Source organism: Oncorhynchus keta, chromosome 2 (genome assembly GCF_023373465.1).
Source record: "Oncorhynchus keta strain PuntledgeMale-10-30-2019 chromosome 2, Oket_V2, whole genome shotgun sequence".
NCBI lineage: Eukaryota > Metazoa > Chordata > Actinopteri > Salmoniformes > Salmonidae > Oncorhynchus > Oncorhynchus keta.
In genome coordinates this window covers 49,670,562-49,695,249 of record NC_068422.1, presented here as the reverse complement: position 1 = coordinate 49,695,249, position 24,688 = coordinate 49,670,562, and the positions used below count along the sequence as shown (strand labels likewise).

Sequence of the window (24,688 nt, the reverse complement as noted above, 5' to 3'; positions counted from 1 at the left end):
GCCCTAGGACCATGCCCCAGGACTACCTGACATGATGACTCCTTGCTGTCCCCAGTCCACCTGGCCATGCTGCTGCTCCAGTTTCAACTGACCTGAGCCCTAGGACCATGCCCCAGGACTACCTGACATGATGACTCCTTGCTGTCCCCAGTCCACCTGGCCATGCTGCTGCTCCAGTTTCAACTGTTCTGCCATACTATTATTCGACCATGCTGGTCATTTATGAACATTTGAACATCTTGGCCATGTTCTGTTATAATCTCCACCCGGCACAGCCAGAAGAGGACTGGCCACCCCACATATGCTCTCTCTAATTCTCTCTTTCTTTCTCTCTCTCGGAGGACCTGAGCCCTAGGACCGTGCCCCAGGACTACCTGACATGATGACTCCTTGCTGTCCCAAGTCCACCTGACTGTGCTGCTGCTCCAGTTTCAACTGTTCTGCCTTATTATTATTCGACCATGCTGGTCATTTATGAACATTTGAACATCTTGGCCATGTTCTGTTATAATCTCCACCCGGCACAGCCAGAAGAGGACTGGCCACCCCACATAGCCTGGTTTCTCTCTAGGTTTCTTCCTAGGTTTTGGCCTTTCTAGGGAGCTTTTCCTAGCCACCGTGCTTCTACATCTGCATTGCTTGCTGTTTGGGGTGGGGTTTTAGGCTGGGTTTCTGTACAGCACTTTGAGATATCAGCTGATGTATGAAGGGCTATATAAATAAATTTGATTTGATTTGAAATACATCCACAGGTAAACCTCCAATTGACTCAAATTATGTCAATTAGCCTTTCAGAAGCCTCTAAAGCCATGACATAATTTTCTGGAATTTTCCAAGCTGTTTACATGCACAGTCAACTTTGTGTATGTAAACTTCTGAGTCACTGGAATTGTGATACAGTGAATTATAAGTGAAATAATATGTCTGTAAAAAATTGTTACTTGTGTCATGCACAAAGTAGATGTCCTAACCGACTTGCCAAAACTATAGTTTGTTAACAAGAATTTTGTGCAGTCGTTTAAAAACTAGTTTTAATGACTCCAACCTAAGTGTACGTAAACTTCCGACTTCAACTGTAGTTACAGTAACCTCAAAATGTGGCCATGGATGTGTTACACATTTTAAGGTTGAATAAAAATAATATATTAGTTTGTAAGATATTGATAAGATAAGATATTGTACGGCTATTTACTGTATTACAAAAGTTTTATCATCGACTCTTGTCACGCCCCGAGAGAGCCTTTTTATGTCTCTATTTTGGTTTGGTCAGGGTGTGATTTGGGTGGGTATTCTATGTTCTGTTTTCTATGTTTCTTTATTTCTATGTTTTGGCAGGGTATGGTTCTCAATCAGGGACAGCTGTCTATCTTTGTCTTTGATTGGGAATCATACTTAGGTAGCCCTTTTCCCCTCCTTTCAGTGTAGGTAGTTGACTTGTGTTAGTGGCACTTAGCCCTCGTAAGCTTCACGATTGTGGTTTGTTTCGTTGGTGACATTTTGTATACATAAAAGGAAAATGTACTCTCACCACGCTGCACTTTAGTCTACTTCTTTCGACGGCTGTGACAACTCAACTAAATATCAACATTTGGAGGTGATGCATCTTTTGTGTCACTTAATTAGTCTGTCTTTAATTCCAATTTGCCTCCAAATTAATAATGAATATGTTGGATTCACATTTCCATCTGAACCAAAAATCTAAGTTACAAAATAGGACTAAATCAAATCAAACTTTAAATAGTGCATTTAAGGTTGTTGATTTAGTCCTATTGTTTCACTTAGATTTTTGGTTGAGATGGAGACGTGAATCCAACATATCAAGGTGAATTTGAAACAGGCTGCTGTCTCAGGACATGTAAAGTGCAGCTTCATAAAACAAAAGCACACTTGATGATAGCAGCATGGCTCTGGAACTGGCACGAAAGATATACTGTATACTACCCCACCTAAAAGCCTGCATCAATGACTACTGTTCTGTCACAGGCCCACTACGGTACAGCTCATATCTGTATCTGCTATGTTAGGCAATAAGAGAGTCAGAGTAGAGTGAGGAGGATGAAAGAGGCCAATGATCGGATTGTCTCATGGGAGATCAACCACCTGCCACATTTTCTAAATCTGTGGGCGGCAAGTCAATACAAATGTATCATTTTTAACCAAAAAATGATTGGTTAGTGTTTATGGCTTTGAGTCTGAAATTGAATAGGTAAACATTGTATTTACTATATTGCCCTAAAAACACCACTCAAATGTATCATTCCTCTCTTACTATGTTTTCTACAAACCTTCCAGAAGCCATGAGTAATGTTATACCTTGTTGAAGGCCAAGTGCCGTAAGTTTCCTGTGTTTTGTATCATTATCGTACAACAGCTGATGAAATTAACACTGTAAAAGTGTGAAAAAAATGTGATCAGTGTTATTTCCTGCTAATTTGTGGCTAAAAATATCATCTACACACAGTAGTGGTGTGTGGGTAAAATCACTGGGGAATGATGTGGCTGTCCTTGGTTCTGATATCTGTGTGTGTACGTTCGTGCAAGTAGAAAAACATGTTGACTCACTACTTGTAGAGGAATGCCAATGCCATCCTCTAATGTTGATGCAACGGTCTATCACTTTGTCATACAGTACACACTTTTATTTTTGTTGTTGTCCTACGCTACCTGGCTAAAATGCTTGATCACTAGCCTAACTTCCATTCATGGGCAACATTAGCTAGTTAACATTAGCATTATACATCTAGCTACATATTGAACATCCATCCTCTCAGGCCAGGGGCACAACAATGTATGAATTAATGGTTGGATCAGAATCACTGTTATAATCATTGGCCAGTACGGAGAATTAAGTAAAACCACAAGTCCAAATCCCTATCTCCATCCATGGCTAATTTAGGAAAGGGACATTTTTAGCTTGCTGGCTAGCTAGCCACCGAAGGACAACAACACAACAAGATGCAACAATTCAAGTTTTTCTGTCAATTACATAATGCTTTCATTTGGATTGGATAGGAGTGACACCAAATCCAAGTTGGCATCCCTTGAAACTTTTTTTGGTGCGCCAGGACCATTCACAGTTGAGCTCGCCCAGTTTAGCTCAAAACTGATTGGCTTATTTTGTATACTTTGTCAAGGGCGACGAGATACTCACTGGCTTCCCTTACCTTCAATGCTATGGGCGTCAACAATGTCATACTCGTTTAGACAGACGGCATCTCTACACGTAGAGAGACTGAGGGATGCTGTTTCGCTCGCTCGGATGCTTTCTCCTGTGAGTTACATTCAGCCTCTTCCGAATTTAAGGAAAATTATGAAAAACAGGGAGACAAAATATACATTTTTCAAAAATTATTTTTTACCATTTTTTTTGGGGGGGGGGAAGCCTGGCTTCTCTTTGTATCCATGAATATATGTCACTGTCTACACAGAAACTTCTAATCAGCAGGTTTGCATGAGTGGTGTTTTGGCTTGCCTGGTGACATCACCAGGTGATATAAGTTAATAGACCAATAACAAATAGAGTTCCACCTCTCTGACAATAATAGCTCGTTTTCAGGCTACATATTTCTCCTATTAGGCCTCTCCGCTCGAGTGGATTGATACACACCAAAAAGGAACGGGAGAAGCGAGAGGGATAAATGGGCCCAAAACCTGTCTTCTCCAGCAGGTGGCGATTTTGATTTTTTTTTGTTCACCAAGCGAGGAGTTTTTGTTAGGGAATTGAGGGTGTCGAATTTGGCAAACAAAAAAATGTAATCGCGTATTTGCTACATATGGCTGATTTGATCGAATAGAAGTTTCGTAATGATTAAGTTGTTACGAGTGTACTGATATAAGTAGGACACGTGACATACCGGCAACTTTGAGAGAAAAAACACTTTATATCAGACTTGCGCCTGGTCGTTACTCGTTACCACAGCCACAAAGTCATAAAACCCGCCTACAATTTATCTTCTAAATATGTGATTTTAAACCTTGCTTGAGAAATTTATTTTTTTCAAAGTTTTTTTTTTTTTTTTTTTTACAATTTTAGTGGAAAACAATTACAGTAAGGTACTTAAGTGTTACCAATATAATTTGGTATTGAGAACTTGTTTTTAACACACACACAAATACAGCTCCATATGTTCTGTAAAATGTAGGAAAATACGGCTAAGCCCGTAGACAGTTAAACTGGCAGACTGTATTGTCTTGTGGTATAGTTAGCGCTCGGGAAAACGTAGTACAACACAAGGAAAGTACCAAAACAGCTTGATTTAAAGTGCATTCGGAAAGTATTCAGACCCCTTGACTTCTACATTTTGCTACGTTACAGCCTTATTCTAAAATTGATCAAATTGCTTTTTGAATGCCAAGAGTGTGCAAATATGTTTCAAGGAAAGGGTGGCTACTTCGAATAATCTCAAATATAAAATATATGTTGACGCTTTTTTGGTTACTACATCATTTCATATGTGCTATTTCACAGTTTTGATATCTTCACTTTTATTCTACAATGTGAAAACATAACATAAAGAAAAACCCTTGAATGAGTAGGTGTGTCCAAACTTTTGACTGGCACTCTAACTGTATACATATCTGCCAACATTTCTAGAAACCTGTTTTCGCTTTGTCATTATGGAATATTGTGTGTAGATTGATGAGGACATGTTTTTATTTAATCCGTTTTAGAATAAAGCTGTAACGGAGCAAAATGTAGAAGTCAAGGGGTCTGAATACTTTCCGAATGCACTTTAAATCAAGCTGTTTTGGTACTGTCCTTATGTTGTACTACGTTTTCCCGAGCGCTAACTATACCACAAGACAATACAGTCCGTAATAACATTTGGGTCTGAATACTTTCCGAATGCACTGTAGGGAAGGGGCATGCAAGCAGATGAGGAAATGTGGCTAGAATGGAAGAAAGTATAGTGAACACCTAGTGAACACCTGCATAAGGGCGAAGGTAAACCAAGGAGAAGACTCACTATCCTCCCTGTGCCTAATAAAAAAACACAACCCTCCCCAAAGCATTGTTTGGGTTGTGACAATTCTACCCTTTTTTGGCAAGTTATCGCCCTACAATTCTGTTAATTCTACAAGGGACAAGTGTTCAACATCTCTGTAATAATCTGAGATGCGCATTGCAATTGTAGCCTAATAAAGACGACCTGGAACGCAACCACGGGGTTTGGCGCATCGATAGAAGAACAGTTCTCATTGGTAGAAGTGACATTGTTTTACCCAATCAGAGCGGTTGTTTTTCTTAAGAGTCATAGTGTCCACCAGGAAGTGAAAAGGTTTACAATCTTTGATTTTGTAAAAAAAAAAAAAAAGGTATAACAGTTTGTTTTGGATTATGACTAACACGTCATAACCCGAGCATACATCGTTGTTGATTTGCCCTTCTCAACATGTATAGCGGACTTTTACCGAAAGGTCTGACCGATGCAGAAATTAGTTCAGATGATGAAGACGACCAAGGTGTTGCAAATCAAGAAATAGCCGCCGCTAACGTTCCAGGTCCTGCAGTTGGACTTTCGCGTGGTCTTAAGCAAAATTGTGTTACACTTGGAGACACAAGTTATTCTTGTATCCAGCCCTTCATAGAAAATGACCTGTGTTTGGACTCCTTACCCGGGATTTCCGATGAGAATTGGCAAGAATGTGAAGTGTTGCACCACCTTTCAAAAGCAAGTAAAATGTGGATAGGCTACTCATTTGAAAAGCTACATTGTACGTTTTAAAGTGACTAAAGACACTAACGTGATATACACATCACGCAAACATAATTTGTTAACTGTTAAAAATGAGGGTTTTCATGATTTGGGTTAAATGCTTTTGTTATTTGCTAATTGTGAACGGTTGCACTTCATGTTCTTTAGAAATTTAAAGAGCAACAGAAGAACAAATGTGAGATCAACACAATGAAGCTCCCCCAAAAAAGACAGAGAAAAGGACGATATAAGAAAGGTCAATTGCACTTTTTAACACATACCCACAATAGCCACTGAAGATAAAGATCAATGAAATCTTTGCTCTGGTCAGATGTAAGCCTAACCTACTTGACCTATCTATCACAGAAATAATGGAAAAGGGAAAACCAGAGCAGAGGGGTCATCCTGTGTCCAAGTGTCTCATGATCCTTGTTTTTTAAAGTGCCTATTCACTGACTTTCATTTGTCCTTGTTCAATTCTGATTCTGATTATAATTTAGTTAATAGTCTTCTAGCTATAAAGGTTGAACTGGAATGGATCCACGGGAAGCATAATTAAATTATATACAATTCCATCAAAAGTCACTGAAAAAAAAATAGTCAACCAGTCTACCCCTTTTCATTGTTTTTGAAGGGATATAACCACAGTGCCGTTTATATTTCTGAGGTCATGAGTCATGACACAATACAACAAAGGGTGATTTTTGGAGTTTACTTGACAGTTCACAGGGAACCAAGATTAATGTCTTTGTGTTTCACGTCACTAAACAGATGAAAAATCAGCAACTAAGAACATGGTATCAAACAATGAAAGGTAATGTAGGCTATATCTATTTTTGATAATGTAATTGTATTACATACAGTTGAAGTCGTAAGTTTACATACACTTAGGTTGGAGTCATTAAAACTCATTTTTCAACCACTCCACAAATGCCTTGTTAACAAACTATAGTTTTGGCAAGTCGGTTAGGACATCTACTTTGTGCATGACACAAGTAATTTTTCCAACAATTGTTTACAGACATATTATTTCACGTAATTCACTGTATCACAATTCCAGTGGGAAGTTTACATACACTAAATTGACTGTGCCTTTAAGCAGCTTGGAAAATTATAGAAAATAATGTCATGGCTTAGAAGCTTCTGATAGGCTAATTGACATCATTTGAGGTGAACCTATGGATGTATTTCAAGGCCTACCTTCAAACTCAGTGCCTCTTTGCTTGACATCATGGGAAAATCATAAGAAATCAGTGAAGACCACAGTTGTGATCCTAACTGACCTAAGACAGGGAATTTTTACTAGGATTAAATGTCAGGAATTGTTCAACTGAGTTTAAATGTATTTGGCTCAGGTGTTTGTAAACTTCTGACTTCAACTGTAGTTCTACAATAAACTCTTCAATGCTGAGTCCCAGTACTTCACCCACTACAGCTCGCATACTTTCTTCCATGGATTTTAGAATCATGGAAACTCGCTCTAGTCCATGCTTAGGCTACACCAATCCTATGCTTTTTAATCCATGAAGGAAGGTGTTCAAGTGCAGACTTCTGAAAAATGGTGGTGAATCGGGACATAGCCTTGTTGGTGTAGGCCTACCTAATAGCCTATTTTACTAGGGCTTTCTAAAAATTGGATGGGTACTTATCACCCATGTATATTCTAAACATATGCTGTAGTCTTGTACTGAACCGATAATGAACATGAACACCATTTTTTTTTCTCAGCAGAGAACCTCAAGCGGAGCATGAAAGGCATTGGGATGGGCTTACGCAGTACTTTGGCATCAATGATAGATTTCAACCCCCTGCCTGTAGCAAGCCTGCTCCCAAGGTAACAAAGATGTCTGCCACATTACTCGCCTGCCTGTCTGTGTTTAATGCCGTCAAGTTATGGTAAAAGCATCGAACGTGTTCTGTCTTTCCATATCCATGCATGTGTAACTTCTCATTGTTTTATCAAATATGACAGGTGGATTAAGAGGTTTTTAGACTCAAATCTGACGTTGAGTAAAATATAAAAGATAGTGTTAAATGTAATGATGAGATTACCTTAATCTTGGCATTGGGATGATTCTCCACTGTCCTTTTAGGTTGAGATTAATGTAAGATGTAGATTTGCTCTAGAGAGAAGTGTATGTACTGAATGTCTGTACAAAGACCTGACAGCTCCTGCACACCTTGTTACTGTTTGTGGAAAGCTCCGTATACAACAATAACATAGCCTTTCACACTTTGAGTAGCCTAATTGTCAGACCCATGAATCTAGCCTACAGGGGCATGGATCTAGCCTGCAGAGCACTAGCTTAGGCTATATTTTTGGGAAATGATGTATGGAAAATGGAATCACAGACAGTCACCTGCTTTTGTTTTTGTGTGGAAAGTGCTGGCGAATAGCTGTAGTGTGTGTGTCATAAGATGAGCAACTCTTGGAAAAATGAGTTTATTTCTAAATGGATTCAAGTAAGAAATTAAGTTATGTACTTGATAAGTCTGATGTAATAGAACAAGAAAGAGATATACATATTTTTATATGTAAATTGCCATGTAAGCAAAGTGGTTGCAAATATAATAATGGTGTATAAGATGGAGAATTTGTCCTAATTCAATTGGAAGTTCTAGTAATGCTTATTTGGAGTGTTATTTGAATGCACTATCTCAAAGTACCATAAAATTGAATTTTTGCTGCGTTTTTTTTTCTCATTCTCAAAAGAGGAGGCCTACTTTGAGTGGATAAGATATAATTAACAAGAAGCTGAATTAAACAGAACTTGTCAAGTCAACATAACGAGAAGGTCTTGCTCCTCCATGTTCAAACATTCTCATTAGTGATCAATGTCATTTAGACATTCATATTACATTAACAAATGTTAAGTCAATTACACACTAGGCACAAAATATTTTCTTTGGGACATGCACATTCAGTCTATAATTCAGTTCACATTGCCAGCAAAAAGGCTACTGTAAAGTTGTGGTGGTAGTAGAAGTTTGTATATATGTAGTTATTACTACCATCTTTCATTTCATTATTAGGTTTTTCCAAATTCATTTGAGGGATGAGTGTCCGTCCATAAACAACTTTAGTCTTTATATATATATGTTTATATATGCCATTTAGCAGACACTTTTATCCACAGCAACTTGCAGTCATGCGTGCATACATTTTATATATATGTGGGCCCAGGAATCAAACCCACAATCCTGGCGTTGCAATCGCCATGCTCTACCAACTGAACCACACAGGGCCATGAGTCCTTGTATCATTTTTTTGAAGATGCTTCAGAGCAGGCTCCGCTAATATAGAAGTATAACATCTTGCCTGTCATGTGCCCTGTGAAAGATTTTTGGAGAAATGCTCTTTACTGTACTACTTCAGATAAGTCTCCTTTTTTAGGGAACCACCCTGCCATCAGTGACCAGGGGCATCTTTGCCCTCTCCCCTGCCCCAGTCTGTAATGGAAATGTACAATTAAAGAGCCACATTTATGTTTGGTGGTAACCCCCCCCCCCCAAAAAAAAAAAAAAAAAAAAAAAAAAAAAAAAAAAAGATTTCCCTTCTAATATCCAATCAAAAAGGTTTTCATTTGTGAAAGAAAATCTACATATTTGTATTAATAGCAATCCTATAAAAAATAAGGCCCGGGGGAAGTTACTCTTAGATCCCCCCCCCTTTCTATTTCTAAAATCACAAAATGTTCCCCTTCTCTCCAGTCCAGCCTAGAAAAGAGCATAGAGAGCGCCATCGCTGAAGGGGACTTTGGGAAGGCGGAGGAGATGAGCGACAGACTCGCCACTCGAGAGGTACGTTGCACTGATAAGAGATCTTTGGGGCGCTCCCGCTGTGACAAATCAAACTAATGGATCCGTGGCCATTTCTTCCTGCAAAGACATAGGGGAACAAAAACACACACAGGCACACTTGATTGAGAAGTCCTGCAGCCCTTTTCCATTGAGTTAATGGAAATCCCTCCCCCTTAGTTTTGAAGTGTGGCAGTGTCTAAAGGACTTTTGGCTCTGCTTTTAATGAAGGGGTACATTGCCTTCAAGCCAACTTTTAAAACATTCTCAAGGTGCAAGTTTCATACCTTTGAAGTGCACACGTCCCTAAATGCAATGCCTGCAGTTTTGAAACCACTCGTCTCGGCAGGCATCATGGATCAAGCGGTTTGAAGCTAATTTAGTAGAGAATGTAGCCCACGCACCCATAATTGCAGTTAAAAAGACACAGCTACTACTTTTCATAGTTGGGGATTACAGTATGTTCAATTGTCACAACTAGAGGTGAGAGATGTGATGCTCTTATAGAAGCAGTGATATTCATGCATCTGTACAGCATACACACTAAAGTCTGTCAGCCATGTACCTAAACCTTAATTCAGATAAACACTTGAATTTCAACAAAGGTTAGGCAATGCACAATCGTCATACTCTATCAAACATTAAAACCTAGTTCTCTATTAAAAATGTTGATGAGGGACACGCAGGGTAAGTGATTTGATTTTACATGCCAGCAGACTGATGTTGAAAGCTGATTCTTGTACCCAGCATAAAACAGATGATAAAACACAATAATGCAAATGGACAAAAAAAAGGTTAGAGAAATTAAAATTAAAAACTTGCTTTGTGGCTGACAAAGTGGCACCTGTAGTTCCAGAAAGCCTCTTAGAGTACTAGTGGATTTGGGCAGACTTAGCTGAGGTTCTTTGCCTCTCTGTCACCTCCCTTGTAGCTTGCCAGGAACATGAAGGATGGGCTTGACAGCAGTCTGGCAGCCATAGCTCACTATGTATCTGTGTTTACCTCATGCTCAGAACAGTGAATTGACTGAAGTTTTCAAGAAATTCTCACATACAACAAAATTGGTGAGTAAGAAACTGCATTCATTGTTCTGTAATGCCTGGTAACATTTAGCCCAATATCAGCCTGTCTGTAAAATTGTCTAAATGACAATGAGAGCTAATGACAAGTGACCTACAAATTACACCGAGTTCTTGTAAATAGATATGAAAATACAGCAGCATACAGTACCATGAATGAGTAGGAAATAGACATTTCACCATTTATTCTACTGTAGTATGTTGACCATGTTGCACAGAAGGGGATACTGATGTGTTACTGCTGCAATATCCCTTTTCAAATATGTTTTCCTCCGTCTCTTTAGTGGATGTTGTACCAAATATATTGTATCTACGGTAGAGGATAAACTTGAGAGAAGTGTAGTTTGCTACAGATGGCTCAAGTGGTGGCTGCTGGCAGCGTCAAGGTTGCGGCTTCATTTCCTAGATAAATAATAGCATGTGGCATATTAAACATGCTCTGGGGAAATGTGCGTAGAAGTGGAGCGTTTCATACCCACGTCTAATTCTTCCTGAGTTCAACCTCATTGCACTTTGCAAATGATGATTGAGACACTAGTGTTGACTCTGGACAGTCCTATGGTGACAAACATTTAGTCGATCAATATTCCCAACTGTGGTCAGAATACATTTCAAGGTTATTATTGAAGCGTCTCATTTGATACTGTATGTAATGGCTTATTTGTTTACAGTCATAACACTTGAGACATTATTATGGCAGGCTTTTTAGTGGAGGAATAGTACCATGTTTTCGTAATGGAAAGAATGGAAAAGGATTTAGACAGCTGTGAATTACTAAAGAGAGCTGTGTCTGTCCCCCAGGGCATTGATTGTAAAGAAACACAGTTCACAGTGTACCAGGTTGTCACAGTATTTCAATTCTCAATCTACCAGCATTGCTTTTCGAACCAAAGTGAAATGTCTGACGATGTTCCTCCAATAAAGGAATTGTTTGTTTCTGCTGTGTTTTGAGCTCGCGACAATCAATTCATTATTCTTTTGTTGACTTTGAATCTGAATATTAAAACAATTTGGTAAAACCCTTTTTTAAGGCTTCTTAGAAATTCTCTGATACATGTGCTTTCATCTGTTCGAGTTCTAAAATACACTGCTAGAATATTACAGGTTGCTTTGAGATTGTCTCCATTAAACTATATATTTAAATATTCTCCAAAGTCTGAAATTCTTTGTTTCAAATACTTTTGAAAGCTCGGTTCTTCTTAAAAGTTCAAGTTAAGTATTAAGTCCACCAAAATATGACACAAAGCAATCACATTTCTTCTTAGGTATCTGTTCATATTATTAACTGGTACCTTACTGAGGCAGTGTTGTTTCGAAGGAAGCTCTTTCGTTTTCATCCCTAATAACCTTTACATTTTAGAAAACCATTGTTTGCAGATAGGTTTGGCAATGTTTCTTCTTTTCTCACGTGCAGTTTGGTTTGTTGATCTTTTGCAGAGCTGTACTTTTCTTGTTGTTTCTCAAAGGCTGGCTTAGAAGTCCCAAAATACTAGGAATAGCTTCTGGCCCCTAAAGTACTTCTTAATATTAGTTCAGTAGATTGAGTGGTGCAAGTCTTCCAATTAGGGCACTTGCGACGCCATCCTTTGATTATTGAACATTATTTTACACAGCTGTAAGTTGCATATGGAGTAATTAATTTCCTTAATTAGCATAATATTAAGTGCTATATATAACTCGCTCACCCTCTGTCAGGAGAGTTGATAGGATCCTGCAGCTCATATTTAAAAGATGGATTCCAGAAAGCATTCCTAAAAAATCAAACAAAGAAGACTGTAGTCAGTTAAAACATATATCCAATAATACAGAAACTGTTATAAGCATTCATAACAGCTCATAGCTTCTTATAACTGCCTACACAAGTGCATAAATGCCCATTATTCATTCATAATACACTATGAATGAGTTTAACAGCTAGCCTTATGTAAAATAGCTAAGCACAACTTAATCCAATGGTGATTGTAATTCACTCTCTTCAGCGGACTTCCATCCTGCAACAATTGAGCACATCCCTCTCCTCTACAAACCGAGCAATAAGCTCCCTTTTTTAAATATTTTGTTTTTTACTCTGAGGCAGTACTTTTTATATAATAAGTGAAAATAATACAAGACAAAAGACTGTCACACCGTGTTAGTGCTTCCAGTTTCCCCTTAGCAGTGATCACAGCTATTAGCGTACATTACCACTTCAAAACAGAAACTCTATATTCTGACACAATAGGGGGGTGTCATGTCCTTTTCATGAGTTCCAGAAGCTAAAGAATATGGAAATGATGGAAAGAAACACCTGCATGGTTCATCATAAACACTTGGCTAACCACTGGTAGTCTAAAGTACAGAACCCAGAGAAATTACACTCTTCAACACACCATAGAGAGATGGTTAGGAGTGACATTTCTGAACACAGAAAGACAAGCCAAATTATCCACAGGTGCTGCTCGTGGCAATAAATAGCAAATTAAGTCACCTGACGTTAGATCATTTTATGACTGAGATATAGGCCTAGAGACATGCAAATGGTGGTTGCCTGAAGGCCCAGATATATTGTGTCCACAGGCTAACTTGCATCTTTACATTACATTTACATTTAAGTCATTTAGCAGACGCTCTTATCCAGAGCGACTTACAAATTGGTGCATTCACCTTATGACATCCAGTGGAACAGCCACTTTACAATAGTGCATCTAAATCTTTTAAGGGGGGGTGAGAAGGATTACTTTATCCTATCCTAGGTATTCCTTAAAGAGGTGGGGTTTCAGGTGTCTCCGGAAGGTGGTGATTGACTCCGCTGTCCTGGCGTCGTGGGGGAGTTTGTTCCACCATTGGGGGGCCATCTTTACTTCTCATACCACTCAAAATGGTATGATATTATTATGAACCTAATTTATTCTACCATTTCAATGAAGCCAGAGATACAGTATCAGTCAAAAGTTTGGACACACCTACTCATTCCAGTTTTTTATTTATTTTAATTTGGACTATTTCCTAGATTGTAGAATAATAGTGAAGATATCAAAACTCTGAAATAACACATGGAATCATGTAGTAACCAAAATAGTGTTAAACAAATCAAAATATATTTTAGATTTTAAATTCTTCAAAGTAGCCACCTGCCTTGATGACAGCTTGGCACACTCTTCGCATTCTCTCAACCAGCTTCATGAGGATTGCTTTTCCAGTCGTCTTGAAGTAGTTCCCACATATGCTAAGCACTTTGTTGGTTGCTTTTCCTTCACTCTGCGGTCCAATTCATCCCAAACCATCTCAATTGGAGGCCAGGTCATCTGATGCAGCACTCCATCATTCTCCTTGGTCAAATAGCCCTTACACAGCCTGGAGGTGTGTTTTGGGTCATTGTCCTGTTGAAAAGCAAATGATAGTCCCACTAAGTGCAAACGAGATGGAATGGTGTATCGCTGCTGAATGCTGTGGTAGCTATGCTGGTTAAGTGTGCCTTGAATTCTAAATAAATCACACAGTGTCACCATCAAAGCACTATCACACCACCACCTCCGTGTTTCACGGTGGGAAGCACACATGTGGAGATCTGTTCACCTACTCTGTGTTCACAAAGACACAACGGTTGAAACCAAAAGTCTCCAATTTGGAATCATCAGACCAAAGGACTGATTTCCACCGGTCTAATGTCCATTGCTTGTGTTTCTTGGCCCAAGCAAGTCTCTTCTTATTATTGGTGTCCTTTAGTAGTGGTTTCTTTGCAGCAATTCGACCATGAAGGCCTGATTCACGTAGTCTCCTCTGAACAGTTGATGTGTCTGTTACTTGACCTCTGTGAAGCATTTTTTGGGGGCTGCAATCTGAGGTGCAGTTAACTCTAATGAACTTATACTCTGCAGCAGAGGTACAGTGGGGCAAAAAAGTATTTAGTCAGCCACCAATTGTGCTAGTTCTCCCACTTAAAAAGATGAGAGGCCTGTAAATTTAAGCAAAAGTACACTTCAACTATGACAGACAAAATGAGGGGAAAAAAATCCAGAAAATCACAAGATTTTTAATGAATTTATTTGCAAATTATGGTGGAAAATAAGTATTTGGTCACCTACAAACAAGCAAGATTTCTGGCTCCTCTGTCCTCCACTCGTTACCTGTATTAATGGCACCTGTTTGAACTTGTTATTAGTATAAAATACACCTGTCCACAACCTCAAACAGTCACACTCCAGACTCCACTATGGCCAAGACAAAAGAGCTTTCAAAGGACACCAGAAACAAAATTGTGGTCCTGCACCAGGCTGGGAAGACTGAATCTGCAATAGGTAAGCAGCTTGGTTTGAATAAATCAACTGTGGGAGCAATTATTAGGAAATGGAAGACCTATACAAGACCACTGATAATCTCCCTCAATCTGGGGCTCCATGCAAGATCTCAACCCGTGGCGTCAAAATGATCACAAGAACGGTGAGAAAAAATCCCAGAACCACACGGGGGGACCTAGTGAATGACCTGCAGAGAGCTGGGACCAAAGTAACAAAGACTACCATCAGTAACACACTACGCCGCCAGGGACTCAAATCCTGCAGTGCCAGACGTGTCTCCCTGCTTAAGCCAGTACATGTCCAGGCCCGTCTGAAGTTTGCTAGAGAGCATTTGGATGATCCAGAAGAAGATTGGGAGAATGTCAGATGAAACCAAAATATAACTTTTTGGTAAAAACAACTCGTTGTGTTTGGAGGACAAAGAATGCTGAGTTGCATCCAAAGAACACCATACCTACTGTGAAGCATGGGGGTGGAAACATTATGCTTTGGGGCTGTTTTTCTGCAAAGGGACCAAAACGACTGATCCGTTTAAATGAAAGAATGAATGGGTCCATGTATCGTGAGATTTTGAGTGAAAACCTCCTTCCATCAGCAAGGGCATTGAAGATGAAACGTGGCTGTGTCTTTCAGCATGACAATGATCCCAAACACACCGCCCAGGCAATGAAGGAGTGGCTTCGTAAGAAGCATTTCAAGGTCCTGGAGTGGCCTAGCCAGTCTCCAGATCTCAACCTTATAGAAAATCTTCGGAGGGAGTTGAAAGTCCGTGTTGCCCAGCAACAGCCCCAAAACATCACTGCTCTAGAGGAGATCTGCATGGAGGAGTGGACCAAAATATCAGCAACCGTGTGTGAAAACCTTGTGAAGACTTACAGAAAACATTTCACCTCTGTCATTGCCAACATAGGGTATATAACAAAGTATTGAAAAACTTTTGTTATTGACCAAATACTTATTTTCCACCATAATTTGCAAATAAATTCATTAAAAATCCTACAAAGTGATTTTTCAGGATTTTTTTCTTCTCATTTTGTCTGTCATAGTTGAAGTGTACCTATGATTAAAATGACAGGCATCTCATCTTTAAGTGGGAACATGCACAATTGGTGGCTGACTAAATACTTTTTTGCCCCACTAACTCTGGGTCTTCCTCTCCAGTTTCATCATAGCGCTTGATGGTTTTTGCGACTGCACTTGAAGAAACTTCTTGTTTCTTACACTTTCTTGAAATGTTTGATATTGACTGACCTTCATGTCTTAAGGTAATGATTGACTATCGTTTCTCATTGCTTATTTGAGCTCTTCTTGCCATAATATGGACTTGGTGTTTTACCAAATAGGGTTGTCTTCTGTATACCACCCCTACCTTGTTGCAACACAACTGATTGGCTCAAACACATTAAGAAGGAAAGAAATCCCACAAATGAACTTTTAATGAGGCACTCCTGTTAATTGGAGTGCATTCCAGGTGACTACCTCATGATGCTGGTTGAGAAAATGTCAAGAGTGTGCCAAGCTGTCATCAAGGCTACTTTGAAGAATCTCAAATATACACTTCTACAATGTAGAAAATAGTTTTAAAAAATAAAGAAAAACCCTGGAATGAGGCGGTTTGTCAACTTTTTACTGGTACTGTATATTAGGAAAGAAACCCATACCACCATGGCATGCATTGCTTTGGTAACCACTGTTTAAGTACTGTAAAGCAAAGGTGGCACAACGTGGCTATTTAGGTGAGAAGAGGAGCTGATGTTTTCTCTTTTCAGTACCTTTCCCTGTAATGCCACATTTTTTTTAATGAGCATTGCTTTTGTGCAAAACACTCGTTATCAGATTTAAGCTGTGCCCGCCCCACATCAGAAAATGAGGCTCTCTTCCTCTCTCCTGCAAGGCCCCCGGGCGACTGAGAAACAGTTAAGGAAAGTCTCTTCTTCGTTCCTTTTTCCTTCAGCATAAGCAATTCATCACAGAATGAACTCTTATTGTATGTATCTCTGGATGACTCACATGCAATTTCTGCTCATTAATTTTGAAATGGATTTTGTGAAATGGTACTAAGCTTTTATCAAATGCTTGGGAATCTCATTTAGATTATTGTATTTCATTAATTACTTGATAGGCAAAGCATACTTTTCAATGTAGATTTTTTTTTTTGTGCTGTTTAATTAATTAGCATGTTTTCTCTTTTAATTAAAGCCATTTTTTTTATTAAAGCCCACAGCAAAACACATATATAATTTGTTTGTAATTAGACCTTAATTGGTGGTAGTGGAAGCTTAGCACCCTTAGTTTCTTTTTTCATGATTGCCATTTTATTGCCAGTCAGTCATTAATTAAACTGTTTTTCTAATTAGCTTATAAAACTGTTGATGGCACATTATTGTAAGTATGAGTTCAAAGCTTGCTAATAAGCCTTCCCTACTCAGAAGAGGCAAGATAATGGAATATGCACAAAGCGGGCAAACTTTCAGACTCTTTTTCAGTCCCTAAAGATGACAGTATCTAGCATCAGATTATTAGGGAACAGAAAAATAGAGACATGCATTATACCACTGGCAGTTCGGCAATATCTTCCCAGGAGTGGCTCTCTTTTTGCATGTCATGTAATGCTGTTTGTCAAATTGGCAGCAAGATGACATAAACCTCTTACACGACTGCCCCCTGAATGACAATAATGCTCATCTTTATTGAGAGAATATGGCAATGCATCCTGAATAAAAAACAATTATAAGGGGAGGATATACAGCTCATGGCTTTGATTAGATAAGCAGTCAAATGGTCTCACCAGACAACCAATGCCAGTAATGCTTTGATGTACTTAGATGTTTTTTAACAGCTACAGAATAAGGACTATTCGTCATCACAAAAAATAGGACTGAAATTCCGTATTGACCAAGGTTCGCCCACGTCCCAGGAACCGGTTCCAGCGACTGCCAACACAACACCTTAGCTGTTACACCAAGAGATCTAAAACCTCTTGATGAGGTTGCTATGTGTTGGATTAAAGTCGTGTCACTACCCCTCTTCTTCCCCATCTCAAGTTCCTAATGCCTGGGCACACCTTCGATGGCCTCACGGTAGCGCCATCACACTTCTGACACCAATTCGCAAATTAGGTGGTAGCCCTGACCGTGACTCAAACTTGGGTCATTGGCTTGTCAATCCAACTCCTCGTAGCCTTTATGCCAAGATAAACTCAGGACCTCTTGATGAGGTAGCTACTCACTACAATATATTGCATACAGTGTTTTCAGCTTACATATTGAACACTTTAACATACTTGATTACATTGTATGTTTATTCATACTGTAATTATTGTTTAACATGTTCTCACCTGAGATTTTGACTCACCACCTCTTGGTTCACGGCAGTCCAATCTTCCTGCTACGTGTTATAAACGTCCCTGGGACAAACCGGGAACCAGACAACTGCCAGGGTCCATGACACAATGTCCCAATAACGTTCAGGGGACCATTGGACAAACCGGGAACTATTAAAAACATCCCGGAGAGAACGTTCCCTTGAGACCATCACACAACATCCTAAGGAGTAGTAAAATTAAAGTCCTGCGAATGTCCTGACATGGTCCTCTGTGACGTCCTGGGAACTTACAGGGAACTAGACCAAGGTCCCCTCAGAGAACATTCCTTTGGGACCATCACGCAATGTTAGAATGTTTTTAGAAAGTCCAGTGGGATAATAATCGCTTCGTAACCATTGAGGGACCTAATGGGAACATTGCCGCATGTCTCCAGGACGTCCCCAGTTTGCTGGGCTTCACTCAAATCATTGTCAGGACTTGTTCTGATCAACATAGTCATTTCTTTGTTTAACTTGCACCGATAGGACAACCAATAATTGGAAATAGATTAAATGGCATCAAAGCAATTTAGTGGACAGACTGCCTTATGCTTCATTGTCGCAGTAATGCTTTTACATGGCATAAACAAGGTCAAGTTGAAGTATAGCAATCTGACTTTTCAGACTAGAAACCCATTTTCCTTTTTTCTCTCCCTACCTCGATTCTTCGAAATTAGACTGAAATTACATATGAGCTGCCTAATCTGATATTTATTCCATTCTTATATAGCCCTGCTTTCCAAAGTTGACTAAGGCCACATTATTTAGGCATTAAGGTAGTGTGATAAGGGAATTAGGCTGGTCATTAATCGTTTACACGTCAAATGCAGCGGAGCAGCTCGGGGTGGTGATTTAGCGAGGCAAAGCCACATAGCCCCTGTTAATCCACCTCTCACATGTTTTAATTGGAAGAGGCTTCCCAGGATAGGACATTTTATGAATGGGTTTAAGGCCATTTCTTCCTTAAAGCCATCGTTTATTTCATATTGTTAATACCAGCCTGAACACTTTATTAATATAGAGAAGCATTTACGTTAAGTTGAATCTTCTCTTCCTACCATTGTCTTTTGAAGCTGCTGTTGTTTTTCTAATGTGTATCTTGGAATATCCAAGGATTCTGAGAAATGCACAGAGTTATCAGTAAATCATTGTGATGACAATGAACTCATGTTGGTAAACTGGTTGAAATACCTGCAGGATCCCCAATATCTTGAATACTTTGGAAGGGATTCCATTTGTCACTGAGAGAAGCCACATCCCTGCTGTCTATGCAGTAGGCTGTGCCGCAGCATAGAAGTCAACTCAAAGGGGACTGTGATCGATAACTTTCATTGTGTCAATACAATGGACATGCCTTATCACGGCCTTATCTTTAACATGGCCTGTGCTGAAGTGATATATAGTATAGCGAGGCCACATATTTGGGATTCCACTTGAATCTCTGACAACCCAAACATGAGTGACAACAGGAAGTGGTACTATTGATTTAACTTTCCTAGTGGTTCTAAGCTACTGCAGCAGCGGCAGTATAATGCAGCAAAGAATTTGCCGCCTGCAAACCTTCCAAAGGTCACAGTATTAATCCTTTGAATAAACCTTGTGAAAATGGTTTTGGGAAAAAAAGTGAAGGTATCGGACACTAAATCTTCATTTTAACATTGGTCTTACGGAAACATGGAATAGGCTTGTATGACTGCCTTAAACAAAGAACGGATGAGGTTTTTGTGTCGAATAGGCCCATTTCTTTTCTAGCTTTGTATTTTTATTCTGGCAGCAAATGTTTTCATTTCTGCTGGCTTGTGATTTGAAAGGATTTGGCACTAAGACACACACAAGGGGAGGGGGAGAAAAAAATCCTGAAAAGTGGATCAAAAAAGTAAATGAAAAATAATGTCATATTACAGAAAATATGAGAGGCTAATTTGTGCCGACTTTTTGCTAATTTTGTTCTCGCCACAGAAAGAGGAGCCGTCACCTGCTCGGCGCCACAGCGCTGACAGTGCCAGTGATCCATGAAATAAGCTGCCGCTGGCTTTGTTCAGATAAGAATGAACAAATCTGCACAATGTACTGCTCTCGGAATCTCATTTTCATACTTGCATGCAGGCTAAAAGAAATAAGCTGTTTGCAGGCTTGATTAATCAGACATTTGAGGGCTTTTTTTGTCTCTTTGATCTGTTCTGTCGCCTAGGTAACTTGGTTGACATTAATGTTGAGCCCCAGTAAAGACAATCAGGGATGTAGACTGCATTGCTAAAAAAAAAAAAAATGTAAAGACCTTTACCTCTTTAACTGCTCAGCGGCTGAAAGAGAAGAGGGGGGAGGGGGTTTTAATTATGTCAATGTGTCAGTGTCTTTTTTGGGGGGTTTAAGGAAGGTGTGGTTTCTAGACATTTTGAATTTCAAATGCTCCCCACAGGAGAGCAGGTTAATGTGGGTAATCCTTGTGTTACAAAAAATATACATATCTGGTTGTAAAGCTCAAGGAGCCATTTAGCATCTTCCAATTTCATTATATTTTCTCTCAAAACAGATGCCTTTTATCCAACGACTTTATTTTTGGCAAATGTGTGAACGCAGGAGAATTGTCAACAATTGAATAAACCTTCAGATTTATGATCCCAGCCTGTGCCACATCCAAGCAAAAGCATTTAGCACATACACCACTTAAACATGGTGCTCAAAACACCCTGGTATTATCTGCTGGCAAATCTACTCTCAACATGAGAATGATCACCCATTGTAACTTTCCCTTTCTCCAGAGTTCTGCCTAGAAAACATGATTTTATAGGCCTTTAAAACCTATAAAAAATTGCAAGGAATTAGAAAACTGTCATAGTATGTTAGCTTCAGGTTATGCAGACGCTTTTACAAATCTTCCAAGTGACTGTATAGATGAATGCCTCGAGGGCCCAGCCGGAGCCCAGTACTTGCAGCCAGCTGAAGCCCTTATCTTAAATCCAAGCAAAGTACCATTAATCTTTTTGAAAGACCTTTATGGCTTTTAATGTATCCCAAATTAGAACATTTTACACCCTTGGTTCCTGAAATATGGTGATAAAAAGCCTTTAGAGTTAAATGTTTCCTGGCTACTTGCACTGTCCTGCTTAATCCCAACATTTAGTCTTTCTAATAAAGTTTACCCCACTTAATTATAATTATTTTTTAAATTGACTAGCATGTTTTTGTTGTTGAGAAATTGTGGCACATTTCTTCACTAACTTTTTTTTTTAGACTTTTTTTCCCTGATTGTACTCTATGAATGTTAGAAATAATTACCTAAAGGTTTGGAGATTTGTTCCAAGTGTGGAGTGACTGGATGTAGCTTTTTGTTTCCTGTGCTTCTGTGTGACTGGGGTTATTGGGATTATTCTGCTCAACAATACATGCACTTCCTCACTGATATTTGAACAAAATGTTTTTGCCACTTGCAGTCATGGTCATTCCTTTAACTTCTGATTTTAAAGATCTGCACGTTTCATATAAAATCTTGCCTTTTACTGTACATTCAAACGATTAAATATTATGATAGTCATGGTAAATGGTTGACTGTCTTATTTTCGATTACTGTTAAGCAGTTGAATGTGTGTTTTACTATGTTTTTTTTCTTCACCAACCCACAATCTAGGTGCCGTCATTGCATCATGGTCAGGGTGAGACAAAACGGGAACCGGAGGCACTCATGAGAAGCCACCCTGACATATCAGTTGGAAGAGCTCTGCTTGCCAGAGAGACTGATTTACATCATCTAATGGGTCTTCTCTTTCAATAGTTGGCTGTGAAAATCGCGCAAGCCACCGATTGCCGTGACTTTGTGCAAAGCAAACAGGAAGTGGAGGCTTCGCGGGCAGCCCAGAAAAGGAAGAAACAAATCGCTTGGGGGTTTGTCTTTTTACTCTCTTCCCCACAATTATCTCCCTAATTTACACTAAATCGCAGTTTGTTAGCGACATTTGTTATGCGTATTTGGCTAGCTTGCCAGATTCTTTCTTACTTATTTCATGCACAGGTATAAATACATGCTAGGGTTTGACTATACAGAGAAAGTGTGTACTGTAGCCATCACTTAACATTAGACGGGCACTTTTGAACTGTCACAGTGGATGTCATGGTAAGAATATGTGTATAATGTGTTATGCTAATGTCTATGAACAAGCTCTCAAGAACATGGAAATATGTTTCATTCAGATTCATTTTTGTCGTTATAATTTATAAGTTTTGCTAAATCAGTATTTTAACTTCGATTCAGGTTTGAAGCCAAGCAAAGATGGGAAACCAAAAGCAACATGGGCTATATGTGACTTTGTCTTCACTGAAGAGAAAGAAAATGAAGATTTGTGTATTTTCTCAGTTAATTTAATGACGTTTGTGTTAACATTTTTCTTTTGCATATTATGTTTTCTTCACGTTTGTACCATCATGTTTGTGAAATTGTCAAGATACTGTACACAACTAACAATAAAACATCTGTAAAAAAAAAAAAAAAATGAATTTATGGAATGTTCAAATAAATTCTGAGCACTCCATGGTGGCAGCTTTATGTGCTGTTTTCATTACATATCTCTGATTATTTTCTTTTAGCATTTCGGTGGGATTTTTTCCCCTTCAAATTAAATCTGGTGTACATTACTGGATGATGCGTTTATTCATTGCTGTAAAGTGGGTTAATCATGAAGGTGCTCCTTTCTTCTGAGGAGGTAGAGAAAGAAAAGATTAGGTTCCTAATGCAATCTACAGGATAATGTGCGATAGGATTTGCCAGTGCAAAATGAAATTTGGCTGCTGTAAACTGTTGTGAGCAGTCGTAAACTGTGTGAACAGAGGGACATGAAACAGAGGCTTTGCTGTTGGCCTTCACCCATGCTGAGAGAGATGTCATTGTTCCTCCGCTTAAACAAGAAGCACAGGATATTTCTAAGGAGCCTACTCTATAGTTGTAAAGAGTATGAGCGGTGATTATGTTGTTGTTTATTCCGAAGATTTGATGCTCTTCTTTACAGTTTCTTTGCACTATGATCTTCTTTTGCTCTGCAACGACCTGCTCTCCAACTGGTCCGTCCCAAATGCTTCCCCCAATGCAGATTGCGATTAATTATTGTAATTTCAAATTGCATGCGGAAGAAGTGCACGACTGGTAATTGCCATTATTCATAAACCTATATTATTTTGTTAACAATGCAAAATGATTGCTTTGCTCCAAGGCAATCTGGATTAATCCACCTCAGTTGTTTGCTCTTCACACATTTTTGCACCTACTCCTATTCTCATAGTCTTGCTGTGTATGCTGAATCACTCTAGCACTGCAAGAAAAATAGGCAGAACATCAGCATAAAAAGTTTACTTGACCGAAGCGGCTTAAAACTGTGAATATCTGAAAAGGGCTGAGAACTACAATGAATTCCACAGAAAAAGATAACCTGGTTCTGCTTGTCAAAGTGTTAAGGGTATAACTTACTGTCACTGGCAATAGTTTTCAGAATTGTACATGATACTATTTATTTGTGGGTGCACATTTTGTGAGAAAAAACTGCCAGAATAATGTAAACACTTGAGTAAAAAACAGATACAGAGTATATTGAAAGCCGGTGCTTCCAATATATAATAATAATATAGGTGTGGTTCCTGAGTTAATTAAGCAAATAACATCCCATCATGCTTATGGTCATGTATAAAAAATGTTGGGCAAGCCATTATTTTGACATTAATTTGGCTACCATGGCTATACCCCATAAGATGGCAATGCCCCCATCCACAGGGCACGAGTGGTCACAATGTTTTGATGAGCATGAAAATGATGTTAACCATGGCCATCTCAGTCACCAGATCTTAAACCAATTGAACACTGATGGGAGTTTCTGGAATGGTGCCTGAGACAGCATTTTCAACCACCATCAACAAAATCTATTGTTGAAAAATGGTGTCCCTTGTAGCTCACTTGGTAGTAGTGCCCTCCAAGCTCATTACTAAGCTCTGGACCCTGGGACTGAACTCTTCCGTTGCATTTGGATCATGGAATTCGTGACGAGCCACCCCCAGGTGTTGAGTGTAGGCAACAACATATCCGCCACGCTGAACATCAGCCCAGGGGCCCCTTGGGTCCATTCTTAGTCCCCTCCTGTACTCCCTGTTCACCCACGACTGCATGGCTGCGCACAACTCCAACATCATTAAGTTTCCTGATGACACGACAGTGGTTGGCCTGATCACCGATGATGATGAGACAGCCTATAGGGTAGATGTCAGTGACCTGGCAATGTGGTCTCCCTCAATGTCAGCAAGAAAAAGGAGCTGATCGCGGACCTTAGGAAATGGAGGGCTGGTCACGCCCCCATCCACATTGACAGGGCTGTTGTGGAGTGGGTCGAGAGCTTCAAGTTCCTTGGTGTCCACATCACTAAGGAATTACTATGGTCCACCAACACAGTCATGAAGAACACACGACAAGCCTCTTCTCCTTCAGGAGGCTGAAAAGATT

General features: G+C 39.3%; 1 protein-coding gene across 3 annotated transcripts; it reads left to right on the top strand.

The window, feature by feature from the left end:
- Window positions 1–5,241: 5,241 nt before the first annotated feature.
- LOC118401986 (protein FAM204A-like) lies at window positions 5,242–22,842 on the top strand. 3 transcript variants are annotated; one of them, XR_004829410.2, is made up of 7 exons: window positions 5,242–5,672; window positions 5,865–5,952; window positions 6,468–6,510; window positions 7,425–7,530; window positions 9,408–9,497; window positions 21,842–22,095; window positions 22,463–22,502. XR_004829410.2 is itself a non-coding variant. In XM_035799763.2 (7 exons), the coding sequence occupies exons 1-7, from the start codon at window positions 5,394–5,396 to the stop codon at window positions 22,512–22,514; spliced, it is 765 nt and encodes a 254-aa protein (XP_035655656.1). In that variant the 5' UTR covers window positions 5,244–5,393; the 3' UTR covers window positions 22,515–22,842. The 3 variants fall into 3 exon arrangements, 2 of the variants coding, with proteins under 2 accessions (XP_035655656.1, XP_035655647.1); XM_035799763.2 differs by having other exon boundaries at window positions 5,244–5,672; window positions 7,428–7,530; window positions 21,986–22,095; window positions 22,463–22,842; XM_035799754.2 differs by having other exon boundaries at window positions 5,244–5,672; window positions 21,986–22,095; window positions 22,463–22,842.
- The last annotated feature ends 1,846 nt before the right edge of the window (window positions 22,843–24,688 follow it).